Source organism: Meriones unguiculatus, chromosome 14 (assembly GCF_030254825.1).
Source record: "Meriones unguiculatus strain TT.TT164.6M chromosome 14, Bangor_MerUng_6.1, whole genome shotgun sequence".
NCBI classification, from domain to species: domain Eukaryota; kingdom Metazoa; phylum Chordata; class Mammalia; order Rodentia; family Muridae; genus Meriones; species Meriones unguiculatus.
Genome location: NC_083361.1, coordinates 18,389,110 through 18,407,534, shown reverse-complemented (window position 1 = coordinate 18,407,534; position 18,425 = coordinate 18,389,110). Strand labels below are relative to the sequence as shown.

At 44.0% G+C, this 18,425-nt stretch overlaps 1 protein-coding gene across 2 annotated transcripts; it reads right to left on the bottom strand.

Moving 5' to 3' along the window:
* Positions 1–6,750: 6,750 nt before the first annotated feature.
* On the bottom strand, positions 6,751–17,118 carry Ndufab1 (NADH:ubiquinone oxidoreductase subunit AB1). 2 transcript variants are annotated; one of them, XM_060366904.1, is made up of 5 exons: positions 16,914–17,118; positions 12,849–12,971; positions 10,681–10,768; positions 8,756–8,855; positions 6,751–6,995 (listed from the first exon to the last, which is right to left on the bottom strand). In XM_060366904.1, the coding sequence occupies exons 1-4, from the start codon at positions 17,079–17,081 to the stop codon at positions 8,764–8,766; spliced, it is 471 nt and encodes a 156-aa protein (XP_060222887.1). In that variant the 5' UTR covers positions 17,082–17,118; the 3' UTR covers positions 6,751–6,995; positions 8,756–8,763. The 2 variants fall into 2 exon arrangements, with proteins under 2 accessions (XP_060222887.1, XP_021496308.1); XM_021640633.2 differs by lacking the exon at positions 6,751–6,995 and adding an exon at positions 7,994–8,127.
* Between the last annotated feature and the right edge of the window lie 1,307 nt (positions 17,119–18,425).

Sequence of the window (18,425 nt, the reverse complement as noted above, 5' to 3'; positions counted from 1 at the left end):
AGAACTGGGCCCAGAGCCATCTGTTTGTCAGCTGTGGTCTGACTTGTATGGCACTGAGTAATTATACGCAAGTTTATTCTCTCAAACAGCTGCAAGGTAGTTTGGTTGAGTCTGAAGTATCAGAGTAATGAGCTTGCCAATCAGCCACCCTTTTGCTGGGGCAGCTTTCTGCCATGCATGCCTCTAGTTAGGAGAAGCTGCCTCCCTTCCTGTCTATCTTAACTGGGACCCCTGTGCCCTTGCCAGCCATCTAGCCTTTGAGGATATCCTTTAAGAGCAGTGGCAGCACAGTAGGGGCACAGCTCTAAGGATCCAGGAAGGAAAGGAGGGAAAAACTGTCACCAGAAATCGGACAAGACTGCAATCCTTGGCAGAAAGGGTCACAGTTGGCAGGATGTGGCATAGTTCACACAGCCATTCACAGACACTGCCCCCTGCCCCCCACTGTGCTAGTACTCCCGAAGGTTCCGGTCTCCACAGACACTGCCCCCTGCCCTCCACTGTGCTAGTACTCCCGAAGGTTCCGGTCTCCACAGACACTGCCCCCTGCCCTCCACTGTGCTAGTACTCCCGAAGGTTCCGGTCTCCACAGACACTGCCCCCTGCCCTCCACTGTGCTAGTACTCCCGAAGGTTCCGGTCTCCCAGTTTTCTATTTTGCTAATACCGCATACCTCCAAAGCAACACTGAAAGGCATTTTTCTTTTTAAAGTGAAGATAGGTTTTGCAAGTGTCCTAACTGCCTGGAACCCAGGATCCTTCTACTTTACTCTCCTGAGGGACTTTAGGCATGTGCTGTGATGACCAGGTTCAGTTTTGTATTTTTATTAAAATGTGTTGTTATACTTCTGTGTTTGTGCACATATCACATGTGTGCACACTCATACCCTGACATGTGGAAATCAGAGGACTGCTTTGGGAAGTCCTCTCCTGCCATATGGGTTTCAGGCTGGAAAGGTTTGGCAATAGGGTAAGCCACAGAGCCATCTTGCTGGCCCACTAATATATTCCTAAAGATTGGACTAATAAAAACCATTTCCACAGTAGAGACCCTGTAAGGAGATAGTCCTCACAGCTGAAGACAAGGGTTTCTCTGCATTCTTGAGCCAAAACCAGCTGAGAATTAGGAGTGAGATGCTTCCTGACATGAGAGCTCTGCCACACAAAACTGCCAAGGCTGCTTTTCTATCCCTCTGACTAACCTAGCCATGTTGCCTTGATGCAGTTAACCAAGGTCCTTTTTTATTTTCAAGCCCTGTTTGCTTTTTCTCCAACTTTTCCTTGTTCACTCCATCCTGCAACTAAATTTTATGCCCCTTTTATGCCTTCTATCCTAATCTAAATTCTTTGCTTTTTTTCTGCCCTTGAAACATTTTATTTTTGTATTGTGTGTACATGGTCTCATTTGGCAAGGCAGCCTTGTGTGGAGGTCAGAGGCTAAGTTTATGGACTGGGTTTTCTCTTCTACACTGACCTGGATTCTGAGGTCACTAGCTGTGTGTAGGAAGATCCTTACCTGCTGAGCTCTTACAGCCTCTCACTGTTCTGTTTGGAAAGTTTTCAAACTTATACGATCTTTTAGCATCCTCGTGCCTCACACTTGGTTACCCAGAAGTTATGGTATTGTCTTTATGTGCTCTTTGGTTTGGTTTTTTGAGGCAGGGTTTCTCTGTATAGTTCTGGCTGTCCTGGAACTCTATCTGAAGACCAGGCTAGCCCGGAACTCACAGAGATCCACCTGCCTCTGCCTCCTGGGATTAAAGACGTGTGCCACCACCGGCCAGCTCCACGTATGCTCTTTAATCAGACCAGTTTATTACGCTGATGAATTATTTGACAGACATGCAGATGGAGACATTCGCCTCTGGTTATATGAGCGTCTCCTAAGAATAAGGGTGTATGAATGCTATCTCATATAAAAATGTGTCAGTAATACTTAATTTGTAGATTTTTTTCCTGTTAATATTCTTTTTTTTTTTTTTTTGTTTTGAGACAGGGTTTCACTGTGTATAATTTTGGCTGTTCTGGAATTCACTCTGTAGACCACGCTGGTCTCGAACTCAGATCCACCTGCCTCTACCTCCCGAGTACTAGGATTAAAGGTGTGCCACCACCACTGCCTCGCTCCTATTAATATTCCTGTTCAATTTTTTTTTTTTTTTTAAACAGTTCTTACTCATAGGGCTCTGACTGGCCTTGTTTTGTGGATCAGGCTGGCCTTGAACTCAGTTTGAAGCTGAGGGTAGCCTTGCCCCTTACTTCTACTTCTGCCTCTGTCTCCCAACTGCTAAGATTATAGGTGTGTCACTATGTCCTGCTTGGTCCTGGGCAGGCCTAACAGGAGACTTCCCTCCTACCCACTTAGGGCCATGTTCTACTTTTGAAAGTGACCACTATGGTTGTACCCATGTCTAAAACATAGGTTCCAATGCTCCATTACTGGAGACTGTTGTAGTTCTTTTTGTTTGTTTGTTTTGTTTTTCAAGACAGGGTTTCTCTGTGTCACCTTAGCTATCCTGGACTCACTTTGTAGACCAGGCTGTCCTCGAACTTACAGAGATCTGCCTGCCTCTGTCTCCCTGAGTACTGAGATTACAGATGTGCACCACCGTGCCCAGCTCTGTTGTAGTTCTTGATGACAAACTCCGTTCACATGAGTTAGGCAAAGGACTTGGGCTCTTTGACTAAAAACAGAAACCCATAGTGTCAGACCCACCACAATGCAGATAGCCCACTCAGGTTGTGAGGCGACTGACCATGTACTGCCTAGTTCTGCTGTGTTCTTTGTGGTTGTGGGAACCTGTCTTCTGGCAACCCCACAGGAGGGTGTTTTGTGTTGGTTACCCTCAGACAGACACTGTCACTGTGAATAAGTGTCACTCATTCGTTGTAGACCTCTGGCTGTTCAGCAGTCACAGCACTTTGACCGGTCATCTCACAGGGTTTCGACCTCTGGTTAAGTGATGGATAAATGCCGCTTGGATACACCTTTTCTAGGGTTCCAGCCTTCAAGAGAAGAATGGAGGCCAGAGAGGACTCTGGCGGCTCTCTGTAAGATTTACTCTAAACACCGCATTTCAAGTTCCGTCATGTCAGCACTCTCATTTGATCTGCCACATCCCTTCTAGTACCCTCATTTCAGCCCAGAGAACAGTCACATGCCTGTCTAACCAGCTGACTCAGAAACCAGATTTGCCTGATGCTGATATCTGCACCCATTCACTTGACTGTTGAGGATAAAAGTGGTTCTTGCCTATTTTGCTTGATTGTTGCCTCCCTGATTTCACTGATACATGTTGGGATTGCTTGCTTAAACTTTGACCTTGACATTTATTCTTTGGATTTATTGTTAATAAAAGTCTGAAATTTGCTTATTTGGCTTTATTACCTTTTTAAAAACTTAAAATCATATACACTGCACTTGATAAGGAAATCTCAAGTGATAGGTGTGTGTCTGTTTCCCCATCTACTCAACCCTAGCTGACCTATTGCTGAAGGAACAGAAGTCGTGTTAGGCTTTAGCACATGAGGACCCATTCCAGGAACAAAGGGTCAGCCTTAATTCACTTGGTTAAAGTGAGGAGGAACTGCACAGACCCTGATTGTGAGCCCTGGCGCCATTCCAGCATGGAATTTTGCTTATGCTTTTGCTCATTTTATCTGTTACCTGCTTGGGTATCCCACAAATTCACTGTGTCCCAAAAGGAAATGATGACACTCCTTAGAATCTGACCCTCATTTATTATCCCTGGTTTTAGTAGCAGCTTACCTGTGTGAACAGCTGAAACAGTTCTCGCAGCAATTACTCAGAGAATTTCTCCATCCATTACTTTATCCCAGTCTCCAAATCTCTTTTTCTTTCGGAGCTCTTGAAGTAGCCATCAAGTTCTTCCTCTTCACCACGCCCTATGTGTCTACAGTCTTTGCTCTTTGCACTGCAGAAAATCCCAGTGACCAACAAGTTCCTTAATCAGACTGTAAGGTCCTTTGGTGGACTACCAGCGGCCACCTCTTTAACTGCAGGTGACCATCTAGGCTATGCCCTATAGGTTTCCTGAGCCAGAGGCTGATTTCCCACCTATTATTACTGCTCTTTTTTTTTTTTTTTGAGACAGGGTCTTGTGGCCCTAGTTGGCTTTGAACTTCTTAGGTAGCTGAGTTCTGTGCCACATGGGGCAACCACGTGGATTTGTACTCACTACTGCTCCTGCTACGGTCTGTGTGCTGCCCTTCCTATGTGCTGTTACTGCCTCCAAGAGCCTTTCCAGGCAGATCTTCAGTTCTTGGCTGGACCACATCAGTTTTCTTACCCTTTACAATATTGATTTCATTCCTCATTTATTAACAGCACATTTAGAAATTTACCTGTTAACTATATATTCTTCTGATGTGTCTTGACCATTACTTATTCATACTTTGGTATCTTTTGTTTTTTCACATTGGTATGTTTTATACAAAGAGGATCATACTGCTTTTCTTCACTTCAGTATTTTGAGACAAGTTACTCTGTTGCCCAGGCTGGCCTTGAACTCAGTGTATAGCCATGGGTAATCTTGAACTTCCAATTCTCTCACCTCCATACAGGCATGCGTGCTTATATTTATTTAAAACAGCAACATTTCCATATTCTACAGATTTGTTTCTGTTCAACCAACCCCACCCAGTGTTTGTTGTTACCTTTTGAGACAGTTTCTGTCTTAGGCTAGCCTGGGACTCATCGTTAAGATTACAGAGGTGACGCACACCTTGGCGACATCCAGTTACAAGTCCAAGTCCTCAGTGTATTCCTTTTCAAATGTATATTGAAGCTTCTTCCCATCTTTTGACAAATTTGACAGTTGAAAGAATGGTACTGTGGCTGGGTAGTGGAGGTGCATGTCTTTAATCCCAGCATTCTGGAAGCAGAGGCAGAGGCAGAGGCAGGCAGATCTTTGTGAGTTCGAGGCCAGCCTGGTCTGCAGAGTAGGATCCAAGGCATCCAAGGGCACACAAAGAAATCCTGTCTCACAAAAAATAATAAATAAACAAAGTACTGTGAACTCAAAGGCTTACCCTAGCTAGTCACCAGTTAGCTTTTTTTTTCTGAATCACTTCAAAGCCAGCTGCTGACATGCTTTACTCCTAAATATTTTGTATTTCCAGGCAGTACAGTTATTCTGACCGCTGTACCTGAAAATTTCACGTTGTCTTATCACATACATACAGTCCAGTTACCCCAGATGTTTTCTTCCTAGTGCTTTCCAGCTCCACGTTTCTCAAAGTTACCATCTTTCTTAGAACAGTCATACTGCCTTTTCCTGTGAGTTAGAAGCTCAGACTAGAGTACGCAGCCTTCTGGACTCACTCCTTTACCATCAGTCTACATACTAGATTTTAGCAAGAACACTGGTGGGTGACGTGTCGTTAGTACATCAGCACAGGTTAGCTTATATTATTGTACATACTGTCATGTAAACTTTAAAGGTCTCCAGAGACCTGGTGGCTCATTGTTGGGACTGTCTGGTGGATACAGTGAGGAGACTGAAGTGGCTGAACTAGAGGTATTGGGAGACAATGCCTGGAAATGGCTGGTTCCAGGTCCTATTTTTTCCAGTGTTGGGTGTAGAACCTGGGGCCCTGTGCATTCTGAGCAGGTGTTCTTCCAGTGAGCTCCAGCCCCAGCCACAAGGAGTCACCCAAGGCACAAGACAGGAAATTACCCAAACAAGTTGCCAGCTACATTAGCTGAAACAGCAAGCAAGGGACCTTGCCTCAATATTAAAGTAGAGAACAGTGCAGGAAGACACCTTGCATCAACGTTGGTCTCTGACACAACACACTCATGAAGATGCACACAAAACTTACACATCAAATGCATGTAATCTGTTCCCTGATTTGCACACAATTTGGAATGCTGTATGTGGTCAGTTTGCTGACTACTCATCGGAGCAGAGAATCCTCACCAAAAACATTCTGGTGAGCAGAAACGTGCTTACTGTTTAAGCAAAAAGATCCTAAATGTGTGAGCTAGTGAACTTTAGCTACACCCAGAGCGATGTAGCCAGATGTGATGAGTCGTCAATGACAAATTGCCCTAATATCAGTGTTGCTAGAATAGTGGTCTTTGGCAAAAACAATCCAGATGCATTCTTTGGCCAAATCTTTATTTTTTTTCCTCCCCTCACAGGGTTTCTGTGTAGCCTTGCTGTCCTGGACTTTCTCTGTAGACCAGGTTGGCCTTGATTCAGAGATCCACCAGCCTCTGCCTCCCCTAATGCTGGGATTAACAGGTATGTGCCACCAAGCCCAGCTCTTTGGCCAAATCTTCAACTATCTTGGGATTTAAAGTACCCAGAACAACTTAGGAGAACATTACCATAATAACCTGGAGTAAGTTCCAGTCAGCAGTCACATGCATCCTATGTAGTTCACTCTTGGTTGCCAAAATACTAAGCTCTCTGTGCAATAAAGGTGTCTGTAAAAAAATAAGCTGCTTAAATTCTGAGTGGTGGCAGCTTGACATATTTTCTTAACTGTATACCCATAAAGTGTAACCAACATGACAGCTCAAATGTGAGCTGAACAAAGATAACACCAATGGACAGGCCAAAGCAAAAAGGAGAAAAACCCATGAGGCCCTAACCCTACATGCAGAACGATAGGCACTTGAGGAAACCTGGAAGCAGGAGGGATGGTCTTCCCCAGAAAAGAGCACTCGAATTGGTGCTTCAGTACCAGATTGTCAGCCCTAAAAGCATATACTCAAATAACATTATATGGACTGAGCAGGTTTTATTTAGGAATAAATAGGTATATATGTATATACCTACAAAGAGGCCATGAATTTTAAGGAGAGCAGGCAAGGGCATATGGGAAGGTTTAAAGGGAGGAAAAAGGAAGAAAAGCTGTAATTCTATTGTAAAGGAGAGGTGGTAGCTGAAGGTGTAACAGTGGCAGAGCACTTCTCTTAACATGTTCAATGCCCTGGAATCCATCTCCATCTCCAGGGGGAAAACCCTGAAACACCAACAACAAATGGTTTCTATTACTAAAAGGAACAAGTGTGGTCAACTTGTCTAAAATAACTTTAGGGAAACAGAGTGGACACTTCAGAAAGAAGAGGGTTGTTGAGGGTAGGCCCAGTGTAGAGTTGGTTCCTGCCTTTTTACCATTCATCCCACCAGAAGCCTCTGCTGAGGATCACTCACCCCAGTCCCTCACATTGATACCATCTTCCATAAGCTCTTGCTTCCCTTCCTGTCTACAAACATGTTACCTACATCAACCCCAAGAACCAAAACAGGGATGAGAACAAAAGGGTAGCTGGTGTGGAGGCATTACTCCCAATACTCAGAAGACTGAGGGAGGATTATGGGTGTGAGGCCAGCTTGGGCTACACAGAGAGCACGTCTCAAATAAGAGGTGAGGGCAGAACTTATAGTGGATGTGTGACGAAATAGTAATGTTTAAAGCCACGCTGATCCCCAGGAGAGCTGGCTCTCCCTCTAACTTCAATTCTCATAATTTGGAAAGGGTTTTAGGGAACTAGCCAGAAAAGCAGATGTCCTTTCACTGAATGTCCTCTCCCACCATGTACTGAGGTGGTGGGAGAGGGAAGCCTATTTCAGGTACACTGCTGGAAACACTGCTTTTGTGTAGGTCATACAGTTTTCATCTTTATTTTTTGGTCAGCATACAGAATGGGTTTCATTGTGACACTTTCATACAAAATAGAGTATTACCTTTTATCATTATTATTATTCACCCCAGCTGCCCATCATAGTACCCCAGGCTGTATTTTTGATATACATGATTACCAATGACATATCTTTAAAAGTATTAAGTAACATCAATAAAATTTAAAAATTAGGTAGAGCCAGGGTGGTTCACCCCTATAATCTTAGCACTTGGGAAGCTAAGCAGGAGGATCACTGTGACTGAGGTTAGCCTGTATTAGTTTAGGCCAGAATGAGACTGTCTCAAAAAAGGAAAGAAAAACTGAAGATAGAGAAAAATTTAGTTTTGTAATAGATTTATTTTTAAAGGGCAAAACACTCAGACAATTTAAATACAAATCCAACAGAACCATTGTTGGTCAGTCACAATGCCATCATGTGTCCTCGGAGTTCTCTCAGTGAGGAAGTAGGCTCTGGCAATGACAAGACAAGTTGGGTTTCTTTTTGGTGTGTGGTCATTGGTTCTATGTGCCATCTTTAAGGTGCCCAGTGCACTGAAACTATAAATATCCTAAGCATTGAGTAGAGCTAAGCCAACTAAGGCCTCCTACCAACAGGCAGCACTGCCCATGTGTGACCCAGTTTGACCTTTAAAGGCCTGATAGGGTCAGTCATCACTCCCACTTTACAGGGGCTCAAATTCAGAGCTCAGCAGCTTGTCTAGGATGACCAGGCTCACAGTACCGCCAACACTACAGCCAACCTGGTTCTGTCTTTTAGCTATGAGCAATCCTGGGCCACATGAGCAGGTGACGTTTGCGCTGGTGGGCACATGAGAGACTGAGGTTTCTCTCCGGGGTATGACATGCAGTATTTGTGTAAGACTGCTTTTAAGAAGATGGCTGAGTCCTATCCAGGACGATCTCAAGCCTCTCTTGAAGATAAAGACCACATCATAGGTTAGGGCTGTGGATGGCAGATAACCAGAAATGGCCTGTATTTTACACCGAATGGCAACTTTCATTTTATGAGCCTTGCTTTATTGAAGAACTACAGACAGATTGATCCTATGGGAGAACATGGGTTTGTCAGATTATTTACCTGATACTTTATTCATACACATCCTTCTTATCTGCAATGTAATCTACAATTTCTTGTGGACACATTAACTTCTCTGCATCTATATCAGGGATTTCAAACCCTAAAAAAAAAAAGGTAACAATACATGAGCGTGGAAAAAGCAAACCCTCTCAGGCTGATGATACTCCTTCCGCTGTTCCTGTTAATTTTAGGTCAGAGCCTCACTAAGTTACTCAGGCTAACCTTGAAATTTCAGGTAGCTCTGATTATAGGTCTGTGCCACCAGGCTTGGCTTGCATTCGATCCTTCCATAATACCCACAACTGTGTTAAACATCTTCAGCAATCCCATTTTGATCCCCATTTTGAATTTGAACTGGGAAGGTTTTAGAAAATATGTATATCGTGTTAGTCATAAGTTTTTTGTTGTTGTTGTTGTTTTGTTTTTTTAAAGAAAGGATTAACATAAAAGAAAACTTCTCCTTTCCCTCCAAACCAGGGTTTCTTTTTTTTTAAACCAGGGTTTCTATGTGTAATCACCCTGGCTGTCCTGTAGACCAGGCTGGTCTTGAACTCACAGAGATCTGCCTGCCTCTGCCTCCTGAGTCCTGGGATTATTAAAGCTGTGCACCACCCTGCCTAGCCAAAAAAAAAAAAAAAAAAAAATCACACAACTCAGTAGTGTGTAGTACACTTACAGGTTTTACAAACATTGCTATATCTAATTCCCCACAAATTAATCCAATTCCCCTAGAACAATGGTTCTCAATCTTTGGGTCTCCACCCCTTTGAGGGTTGCATATCAGATATTAACATTATGATTCATAACAGCAAAATTACAGTTAATGATATAACAATATATTTTTATGCTTGGGGTCACCACAACATGAGGAACTGTATTTAAAGGTCACAGCATCAGGAAGGTTGAGAACCACTGTCCTAGAACATTTTCATCATCCCTAAAGGAAACCAAGTGTCATTAGGTCACTCCTCACCATCCCAATCCTTGGTGGTCTTAGGTCTTCCCCTCGCTATTTCATGCCAGCAGTATGTGTGCAGCAGGTGATGAGGTGTTTGTATTTGACTTATACCTTCATGGGTCATCCATGCTGTAGTCTGTACCCCTTTGTTCCTTGTTATGTAGTTGGGTTTTGGTATTTTTTGTTTGTTTTACTTGCCTAAAACATTTTAGTGAGCACCTTCGATGTGATCTCTCAGCAGTACCAATCTTGAGGCTCCTACTACTGACACACTCATTTTACAGTGTAAGGAAAAGCTCATTTTACAGTATAGGGAAACACCTTTGAGAAGTGCCATTGCTTGTCGGGCTCACACATGTCTGAGCTCAGTCCAGCTCTGGTACGTGTAAGCCTCAGGCAGCAACAGCATCATTCTTGCTAGCATCATCTTTGAGGGTCTGCTCTGTTGGGTTGCACACAAGTCCCTTGTGCCCTACTTGAAAGTTAGGTAAAAAGGTATTTTGGGCATTTTATAGTCTCATTTTCACAGCAAACAGACCTTAATAAAAACATCTTGGAGGAGGCATGACAAACATCACAGGAGACTCAGACTTCAGCTATGTCTTCAGTATAGCTTGCTACTGCTGTCTAACTACTGTCATCAGAGCTCATGAAGGGCCTTAACTGTCATCAGCATTTGTACAAATAAGACTTTTGCCCTTGGTCCCATGCTCTCCCAGGCCTTTATTTGTACTGTGCATTCTGCCTGGCCCTAATGTTTACATCACATGATAGTATAAAGACTGGCAAGTATCAACTGCTATTGTTTCTACTAAAGCCAATTCCAATCTAGACTCCGGATTTCCTTTAATTTAATAGTCACCTGCCCTGGGCTATGTAGCCTGAGGTACAGAGAGAGATCTTTTCTTAAAAACGTAAAAACAAAGAATCATAACATGCAGACCCAAAGCTAAGGTATATATCTTACCAAATTCATCTTCCATGGCCATAATAATCTCCACTTGGTCCAAACTGTCTAAGCCCAGGTCCTTCATAAAATGAGAATTTACTGAGAGCTGCAAGAAAGATATACCAAACAAAATTTAACCCATGAAAGTGTTTGCCTCTCAGTACAACAGAGTGCTACTTCATCATACACAGAAGATTTTTTTTTTTAAAGAAACATCAGGGCTTTATATACATGGTGTGTTTAACATAAACTGCACATACCTTCAGATGAGAAAATACAGTATTTCATTTGCTCATAATGTAGACTCCAAGATCACCAGGAAATATTCTTTAAAATACATGTTACGGTCCTAAAGAGATGGCCCAGCAGTTATGAGCACTCTATGCAATCTGAGGACCACAGTTCTGATCCCAGTTCCCTCATAACACCTGGGTGTTTGGTATACACTGTCAGCTCCAGAGTGGACACAACACTGGATTTACTGGCTTCCAGCCTAGCTGAGAAAGTGGGAGCTCCAGGTTCAGAGCTAACTTGCTTTAAAATAGACGGAAGAATGATAGGACATCTGATGACTTCTTCTGTCCTCAGCACACACATAGGCAGGTACACATGCACACACACACAGACACACACACACACAAAAAATCTTTTTAAAAACTACATTTAAGGGAGAGATGGCTCAGAGGTTAAGAATACTGGTTGCTCTTTCAGAGGTCCCGAGTTCAGTTCTCAGCAACTGCATAGTGGCTCACAACCATCTAAAATGAGGCCTGGTGCCCTCTTCTGACATGCAGACATACATGCAGGCAGAATACTGTATTCATAATAAACCTTAACACTTCATTTTAAACACACAACAACCTTACACACACAACAAATTCAGTTACTAAAGAAAAAAAAAGTTTACAAACCACTATGAAAAACTTCCAAGAGTTAAAAAAGAAAGAGCCAGGCAGTAGTGGTGCACGCCTTTAATCCGAGCACGCAGGTGGAGCTCTGAATTCAAGACCAGCCTGATTTACAGAGTTCCAGGAGGGACAAAGCCACACATAAAACCCTGCCTCAATGAAACAAAAAAGACAGACAGATAAACTGCATTGAAAAAAAAAAAAAAGACAGAAGCAAACCTCATGTGGTGGTGCATCTTTATAATCCTAGCACTAAGGGAGATGAGGCTAACCGTGTGAGTTCTGGGCCAGCATGGGCTATACAGTGAGATCCTGCCTTTCGACAAAAAGCAAGAAGCAGAAGGAAGTTGTTACATGGACCACCTGTGGTTTTCAACAGGCTTTTCTTGTACTGAGGATTGTGACCAGTCCCGCTATTGGGTAAGTATGTGCTTCTGCCTGAACTAAACTCCCAGATCCTTTTTTGGAAGAGAGTGGGAGATGAACAAATACCGTGGTGGTTTGAATGAGAAGTGCCCCATGAATCTTGGGCATTTGAATATTTGGTTCTCAGTCAGTGGCTATTTGGGCAGGGTCAGGAGGTGTAACCTTGTTTGGAGGAGGTGTGTCACGGGGCAAGCTCTGAGGCATCAAAAGCCTCATGCTTTTGCTTCCTGTTTGTGGTTCAAGATGTAAGCTCCTCGCTACGTCTCCACTGCCGTGTCTGCCTGCCTACTGCCATTCTTCTTGCCATGATGAAACTACAATCCCTAAGTTAACTCTTTCTTCTTTCTGGAGGTTGCCTCGGTCATGGTGTTTAATCACACCAATAAAAAAGTGAATGAGACAAATACATATGCTATACATATATGTGTACTGTGTGACATATCTGTTGTGTCTCTCTGGAAAGATAACACAAGAAGCTAGTGTCTATACAAGGGCAATGTCAATCTTCTAGTAGGGGAAGGAACTGGTTGGCTAGAAGCTGGGCAGACTTTTAACTGAATATTTGTTTGGACCCTTTGAACTTTATACTATGTGATTAAATTTGCTAAAGTTAAAAAATGGGCTGGTGAGATGGCACAGCAGGTAAAGGTGCTTGCCACCAATCCTAATGACCCCGAGTTCAGTCCGTGGGATAGACACCGTAGGAGAAAACTGACTACCGCAAATTGTCCTGTGACTTCCTCATGGAGGTCATGATATACATATACGTGCACAAGTACATATACACACACCCACATAAACACACACACAAAGGAAATAAAGGAAAAAATTAAAAAAAATTAAATCTCTTACCTTTTCTGGGTCAATTTTGTCATAGAGTTTCAAGACATACAGAACTCGGTCTTTGATTCCCTCTAACGTCAATGGGGGTGCATCACTGTACTGGCGGCACAGGTGTGTGACCTTTCCAGGCACCTGAACAAAGGCAGGAAGGAGAGACTGTTACTTAGTCCCCACATTTTTACATAAGAGCATCAGAATGGCGGTCACTTATCCTCAAAATCAGGACTGGTACCTCTGGCTTTGGAGATCATCTTGCTCAGACTGTCACTAACACAAAAATGCTTAAGTGTTCTAGGCAAATTTAGCTTGCTATGGCCTCTTCAATGCACTGTCACACTCATCACACAGATAGGAGACAAAACAAGCCACCCTAACAGCTACCATGGTATTCAGAAGGGTCTAATTTTGCTTTGGTAGTAGACTCTGGCTAGAACAAACAAAACCAGCCACCATCACTGAGGCTCACAGCCCTGTTTCCCTGCCAGGTGGCCATGGTTTGTAACCACCAGACATATGAATCTGAGTGTTGTTATTATATCTCAGGTATTTCTGTGTCAGTCTGTTTTATACTCAGTTGGGTACTGCAGCCTTAACTAGATTTCATTTACCAAGTATGGAGGAGCACTGACCCACCTAATGCTTTTCTGCAAAAAATGAGTCTGCTGTTGAGCTTTTAATCCCAGGTACTTGGGAGGGGAGGTAGGAGGGGACAAATTCAAGGCCAAGTAGGGCAATTTAGTGAGAACCTGTCTCAAAATAAGGAAGGGCAGGGACAGAATGGTAGAGCAGTTTTTTTTTTTAAAAGATTTATTTATTTATGTATATAGGTGTTTCGTCTGCATGTACACTTGCCAGTTGCACACCAGAAGAAGGTATGGGATGCTATGGGAGTACAGCTATAAACAGTAGTGAGCTGCCAGGTGGGTTCTAGGAATTGAACTCAGGATCTCTGGAAGAAGAGCCATTGCTCCTAACTGTTGAGCCATCTCTTCAGCTCATGGTAGAGCAATTTACTTAGCATGTTTGAAACCCTGGGTTCAATATTTAACTCGGGAGGGAGGGAAGGAGGGGAGGGAAGGGAGGAAGCAATATGGATCAGAGAGTTAAAGTGCTTGCCACCAAGCCTGATAACAGAAGTTCAATTCCCAGAACCCAAATGGTGGAGAGAGAAAACAGGCTCCCTCAAGTTATCCTCTGACCTTCACATGCATGTTCACACACTAAATAAATGAATGTATGTCTGTATGTGAGCTAAAGCACTGGGTAGCTTGTTGACACTCAGGTCCCTGAATGTGTCTATGAAAAATGACCTAAGCTGCCATGATGTCAGATGTTGTGATGTGAGAGGTTGAGGCAGGAACATCCAGAGTCCAGGCAAGCCTGACTATATAGCAAGAACCTACTTCAAAGCAAAATTGGACCAATGTACACCTCTTCATTAATATATACTTACTTTGCAGCAAACTTCTTTAATCATCAAACTACAGAGATTAGCTGAAGATATTTTTCTAGAGGATTTCTGAGTCTAGAATGGCAGGGCACTTTTTGGGTGTCTAAAACCATTGTTTCCCTTTAAACTTTGTATTAGAGGCCTCTGAAAGACATACCACCAGACCCTACTAATCACAATGACTTAATGAGGTCACAAATGAAATGAAGCAGAAAGGAGTAAGAACAAGGAAGAAGAAATATGTGAATAGTGAGAATGATGGAAAAGTCTGAGGTAGGAGGATCTAATAGAGGCCCTGTGTGCATATCAAGAAAGTATGAAGGATACCAGAAACTGTTAAGGGACTGAGGTTGTAGTTCAGTGGTTGAGGGCTTGCCTAGCATGAGTGAGTCCCCAGGTTCAGTTTCCAAACTGGAAGGGAAAGAAGATCCAAGAAGATTTTAGAAAGACATGGTAGTTCAGGACTGTAATCCTAGTATTTGGGAGGCTGAGGCAGAGTAACTTACTCTTAACCAATCTGAGTTCCAAGGCCAGCCTGAGATAAAGTGAGACCCTGTCTCAAAGGCAAGAAACAAAAAGCATCGAGGGCTGGTGTGAAGTGGAATCAACGTGGAAGAGATGGAGAGCAGTAGTGCTAAGCACACATACCAGGCTCAGGAAAAGAAGTGGCCGGGAGTGACCGCTTTGTTACTTATGTGGTCCACTAGGTGTCAGTAGTTCAACAGGCGCCCCTGGCAAGTCCCTACAGGGCCAGAAGTGCCCCAAGATTGACTACGGCACCATAAGCACTTTACCCATTTCTTTCTTTCTTTCTTTCTTTCTTTCTTTCTTTCTTTCTTTCTTTCTTTCTTTCTTTCTTTCTTTCTGTCTTTCTTTCTTTCTCTCTGTCTCTCTCTCTCTCTCTCTCTCTCTCTCTTTCTTTCTTTCTTTTTTTTCAAAGAAACTGACATAGGATGGTTAGATATCCTGCACCAGGACCCCTTGCATTATCTCATGGAGGGTCTAAACTGCTTCCTCCTACCAGATCTCAGTTAGAAAAGCACCCTCCCTGTAGTCAACATGGGTTGTTTCTGTCATGTTCCTCCCCAGACTCACACATGTGACATAAATCATCTCTAATCGTCAAAGGTGGCACTATCTGCAGTGACTCTGAGCTGGCCTGATACTGATGAGTTCTCAATCCATCTTGCTCCCCTTCATTATTTACGGAAACAGCTTTAAAGGCCATCTCTGTCACTTGTCCACTGCAAACCTCAGGAACTGAAGACGCCTCAAATGCAGTTGTTTGAAACAAACCCACGCCTCTTCAAAACTCTTCCTTACTCAACTTCTTCATTTTCTGGGCTCTAGCCAGAAACTTCCAAGACAACTTAATTTCAATTGTCTAAGCTGTGTGATTGGGAGAAAAGTTTTCTTATTCCTTCATCAAACCTTGCTTACTGTTTGCTTTCTATGTGCAGAGAACATCCATATTCCAATAACAAGCCTAAAATACCTTGTAAACACTGTCTCTGCACCTGTGAAGGAACTTAAACTCAAAACATTCTGTAAGCATGAAGTGGTTCCTCTGCTCTCTGTACGAGGCAGAGATAGCACCAGTTGTTCAAAGCATGGTCCCAACCCAGGACCCCACCTGGAAAGCCCATGAAAACAAATACTTTCCAGACCTACTGGATCAGAATCTTGTATGATGATCTGTATGCACAACTAAGTTCGCATTTTAGCCTAATCTGAAATTAGTCTCTAGACCCAAACACCGAGCAACTTTTAACACCTTTATAATGCCAACCTTTTGATATAGCCAATGGGACAATGTCCTATCTATCCATTCCACTGTCAGCGAATCTCAACAACGGATGTAGATCTTTATTTCTTAGAGCAGGCAGGTGTGACTGAAACCACTACCAGAGGAAACTCATGAGTATGAAAAAGGGTTCTTCAACTTGGCCCAGAGTCTTTCTAACCTACAGTAGTAGTTCCTAATCTTGGATACACATGGGGAATGTAAAATGCCATGCCAGGGCCTGAATCCAGAGAAAGAAGTCAGAAGGGGAGCAGGAAGAGAGCTGGCTGGTCTTCTCTTGGGCATGTGGGGTTGAAAGTGACCTCTGCAGTTTCAACCTCACACTGGTTTCATCAAATATGCAAGTTACTCACTTGTTTCTTATCCTTACATCCAGAAGGCTCACAGACAAAAGGTGCCACAAGGGAAAAATCACGACAGAACTCTAGGAAGAGAATACTCTGGAGAGGGCGACTGTAGGCAAGTGGCTTTCTCCTTGTGTACTGTCTTTAGCCTTTCCTAGGAAGTGACTACAGTAATTGCCTTCATCATAACTGTCCGACGGCAGTAGGTGCTCTACGCGATCTCTCTCAACTAAACTTCACTGCCACTACGCCAGAATGAGAGCTGGTGCCCAATTTTGTTGTTCAGAGACTCGGTCAAAGTTCTACAATCAAATACTCGGCCTCGCAACAAAAGCCAACCAAAACCCGTTAGGCAGAAGCCGTGTGGGTCGGATCACCAGTGCAGCGGCTGTGCAGCCGGCTGGGGCCCCTCCTCCAAGCCCGAGCAGCCCAGGGCCCTGACCCTGACCAGCCCCGGCAAAGTCACCGCCAGTCACCTGCGCGAGGGCCAAGGCGGGCTGCAGAGTCCCGGGTCTCCTCCAGGTTCCCTCAGTGCGGAGAGTGGTGCTGAGCGGCCGAGACAAGGCCAGTGTGGGAAGCTGGGACAGCGGTGCGTAGACCGCGGGCAGGCGGCGGACACAGGCGGAAAGGACACGGGCCGCCATGGCTACGCCAACCCAGAATGCACCGCGCCGTGACCTCCCGCCAAAGCTGGGGCTAACGCTGTACGCCGGCCACGTACAGAGCGGCGCTTGAGGGCTCCGCGGGCGCTGGCGGTCCCTGGCGGCCCCCGGAGGAACTGCATCCACTTGGAGGACAAGGGCGACTGTGGTGCAACTGCAGTAATGCCATCTATCCCTAAACACTATCAGATTCAAAAAGGAGCTGACTTCTTTCTTCTCTGAAAGTCCTCAGCTATATTGTTTTAAGAGTGTTGACTCCTAGAAAAACTTTGGGCAGAGTGCAGGGAATCTTACGAAAGGAGGGGGAGATAGACCTGGAGGGGACAGGACCTCCCAAGGAGAGCAACAGAACCAAACATCTGGGCACAGGGGTCTTTGCAAAGACTGATACTCCAACCAAGGACCATGCATGGAGGTAACCTAGAACCCCTGCTCAGATGTAGCTCATGGCAGCTCAGCATTTGAGTGGGTTCCCTAGTAATTGGAACAGGGGCTGTATCTGACATGAACTCAGTGGCCGGCTCTTTGATCACCTCCCACGGATGGGGGAGCAGCCTTACCAGGCCACAGAGGAAGACAATGGAGCCAGTCCTGATGACACCTGATAGGCTAGGGTCAGATGGAGGGGGGGGGGGGGGAAGAGGACTTCCCCTATCAGTGGACTAGGGGATGGGCATGGGAGGAGATGAGGAAGGGAGGGGGCTACAGCTGGGATACAAAGTGAATAAATTGTAATTAATAAAATATTATATTAAAAAAAAGAATAGTAGCCAGGTAGGTGTGGTTGCCAAGCCTACATTCCCAGCTCCCAGCTCTAGGCAAAGGCAACAGGGTCAGGAAATGGTGGTAGCCTAGACTACATACATAGCAAGCTCCTGTCTCAAAATAGATAAATAATAAACCCAATCCCACAATACCTGAAAGCTCATGTGCTTTTGTGCATAAACTGAAAACTAATAAATGTGGAAGTATGTACATACTTTAAATTTTGATAATGTATGTTTGTAAGGAATTGTATGCCCTAAGCTGTGGGTTCAATCTTCAGTACAGCAAAAAGTTAAAACTGGACAATGTGTAAGTAACATAATGAACAAAATGGGCAAGTGGCAACTCTGGTGAAGACCCATAACAGCCACTAGGCAGAGCTCCCATATTAACACACTTTCCAAGTGTTCTTTCCTCTATTTCACCTAAGGTTTCTGGTGTATGTGGAGCATGCCTAGAAGCATTCCTGTTCATCCCTCTCAATCTCATCAACACGCACCCTATGACCTAAAACTACCTACTCTCCTAATTAAACTAAGCATGCTCAGAAGTGTACTTAGG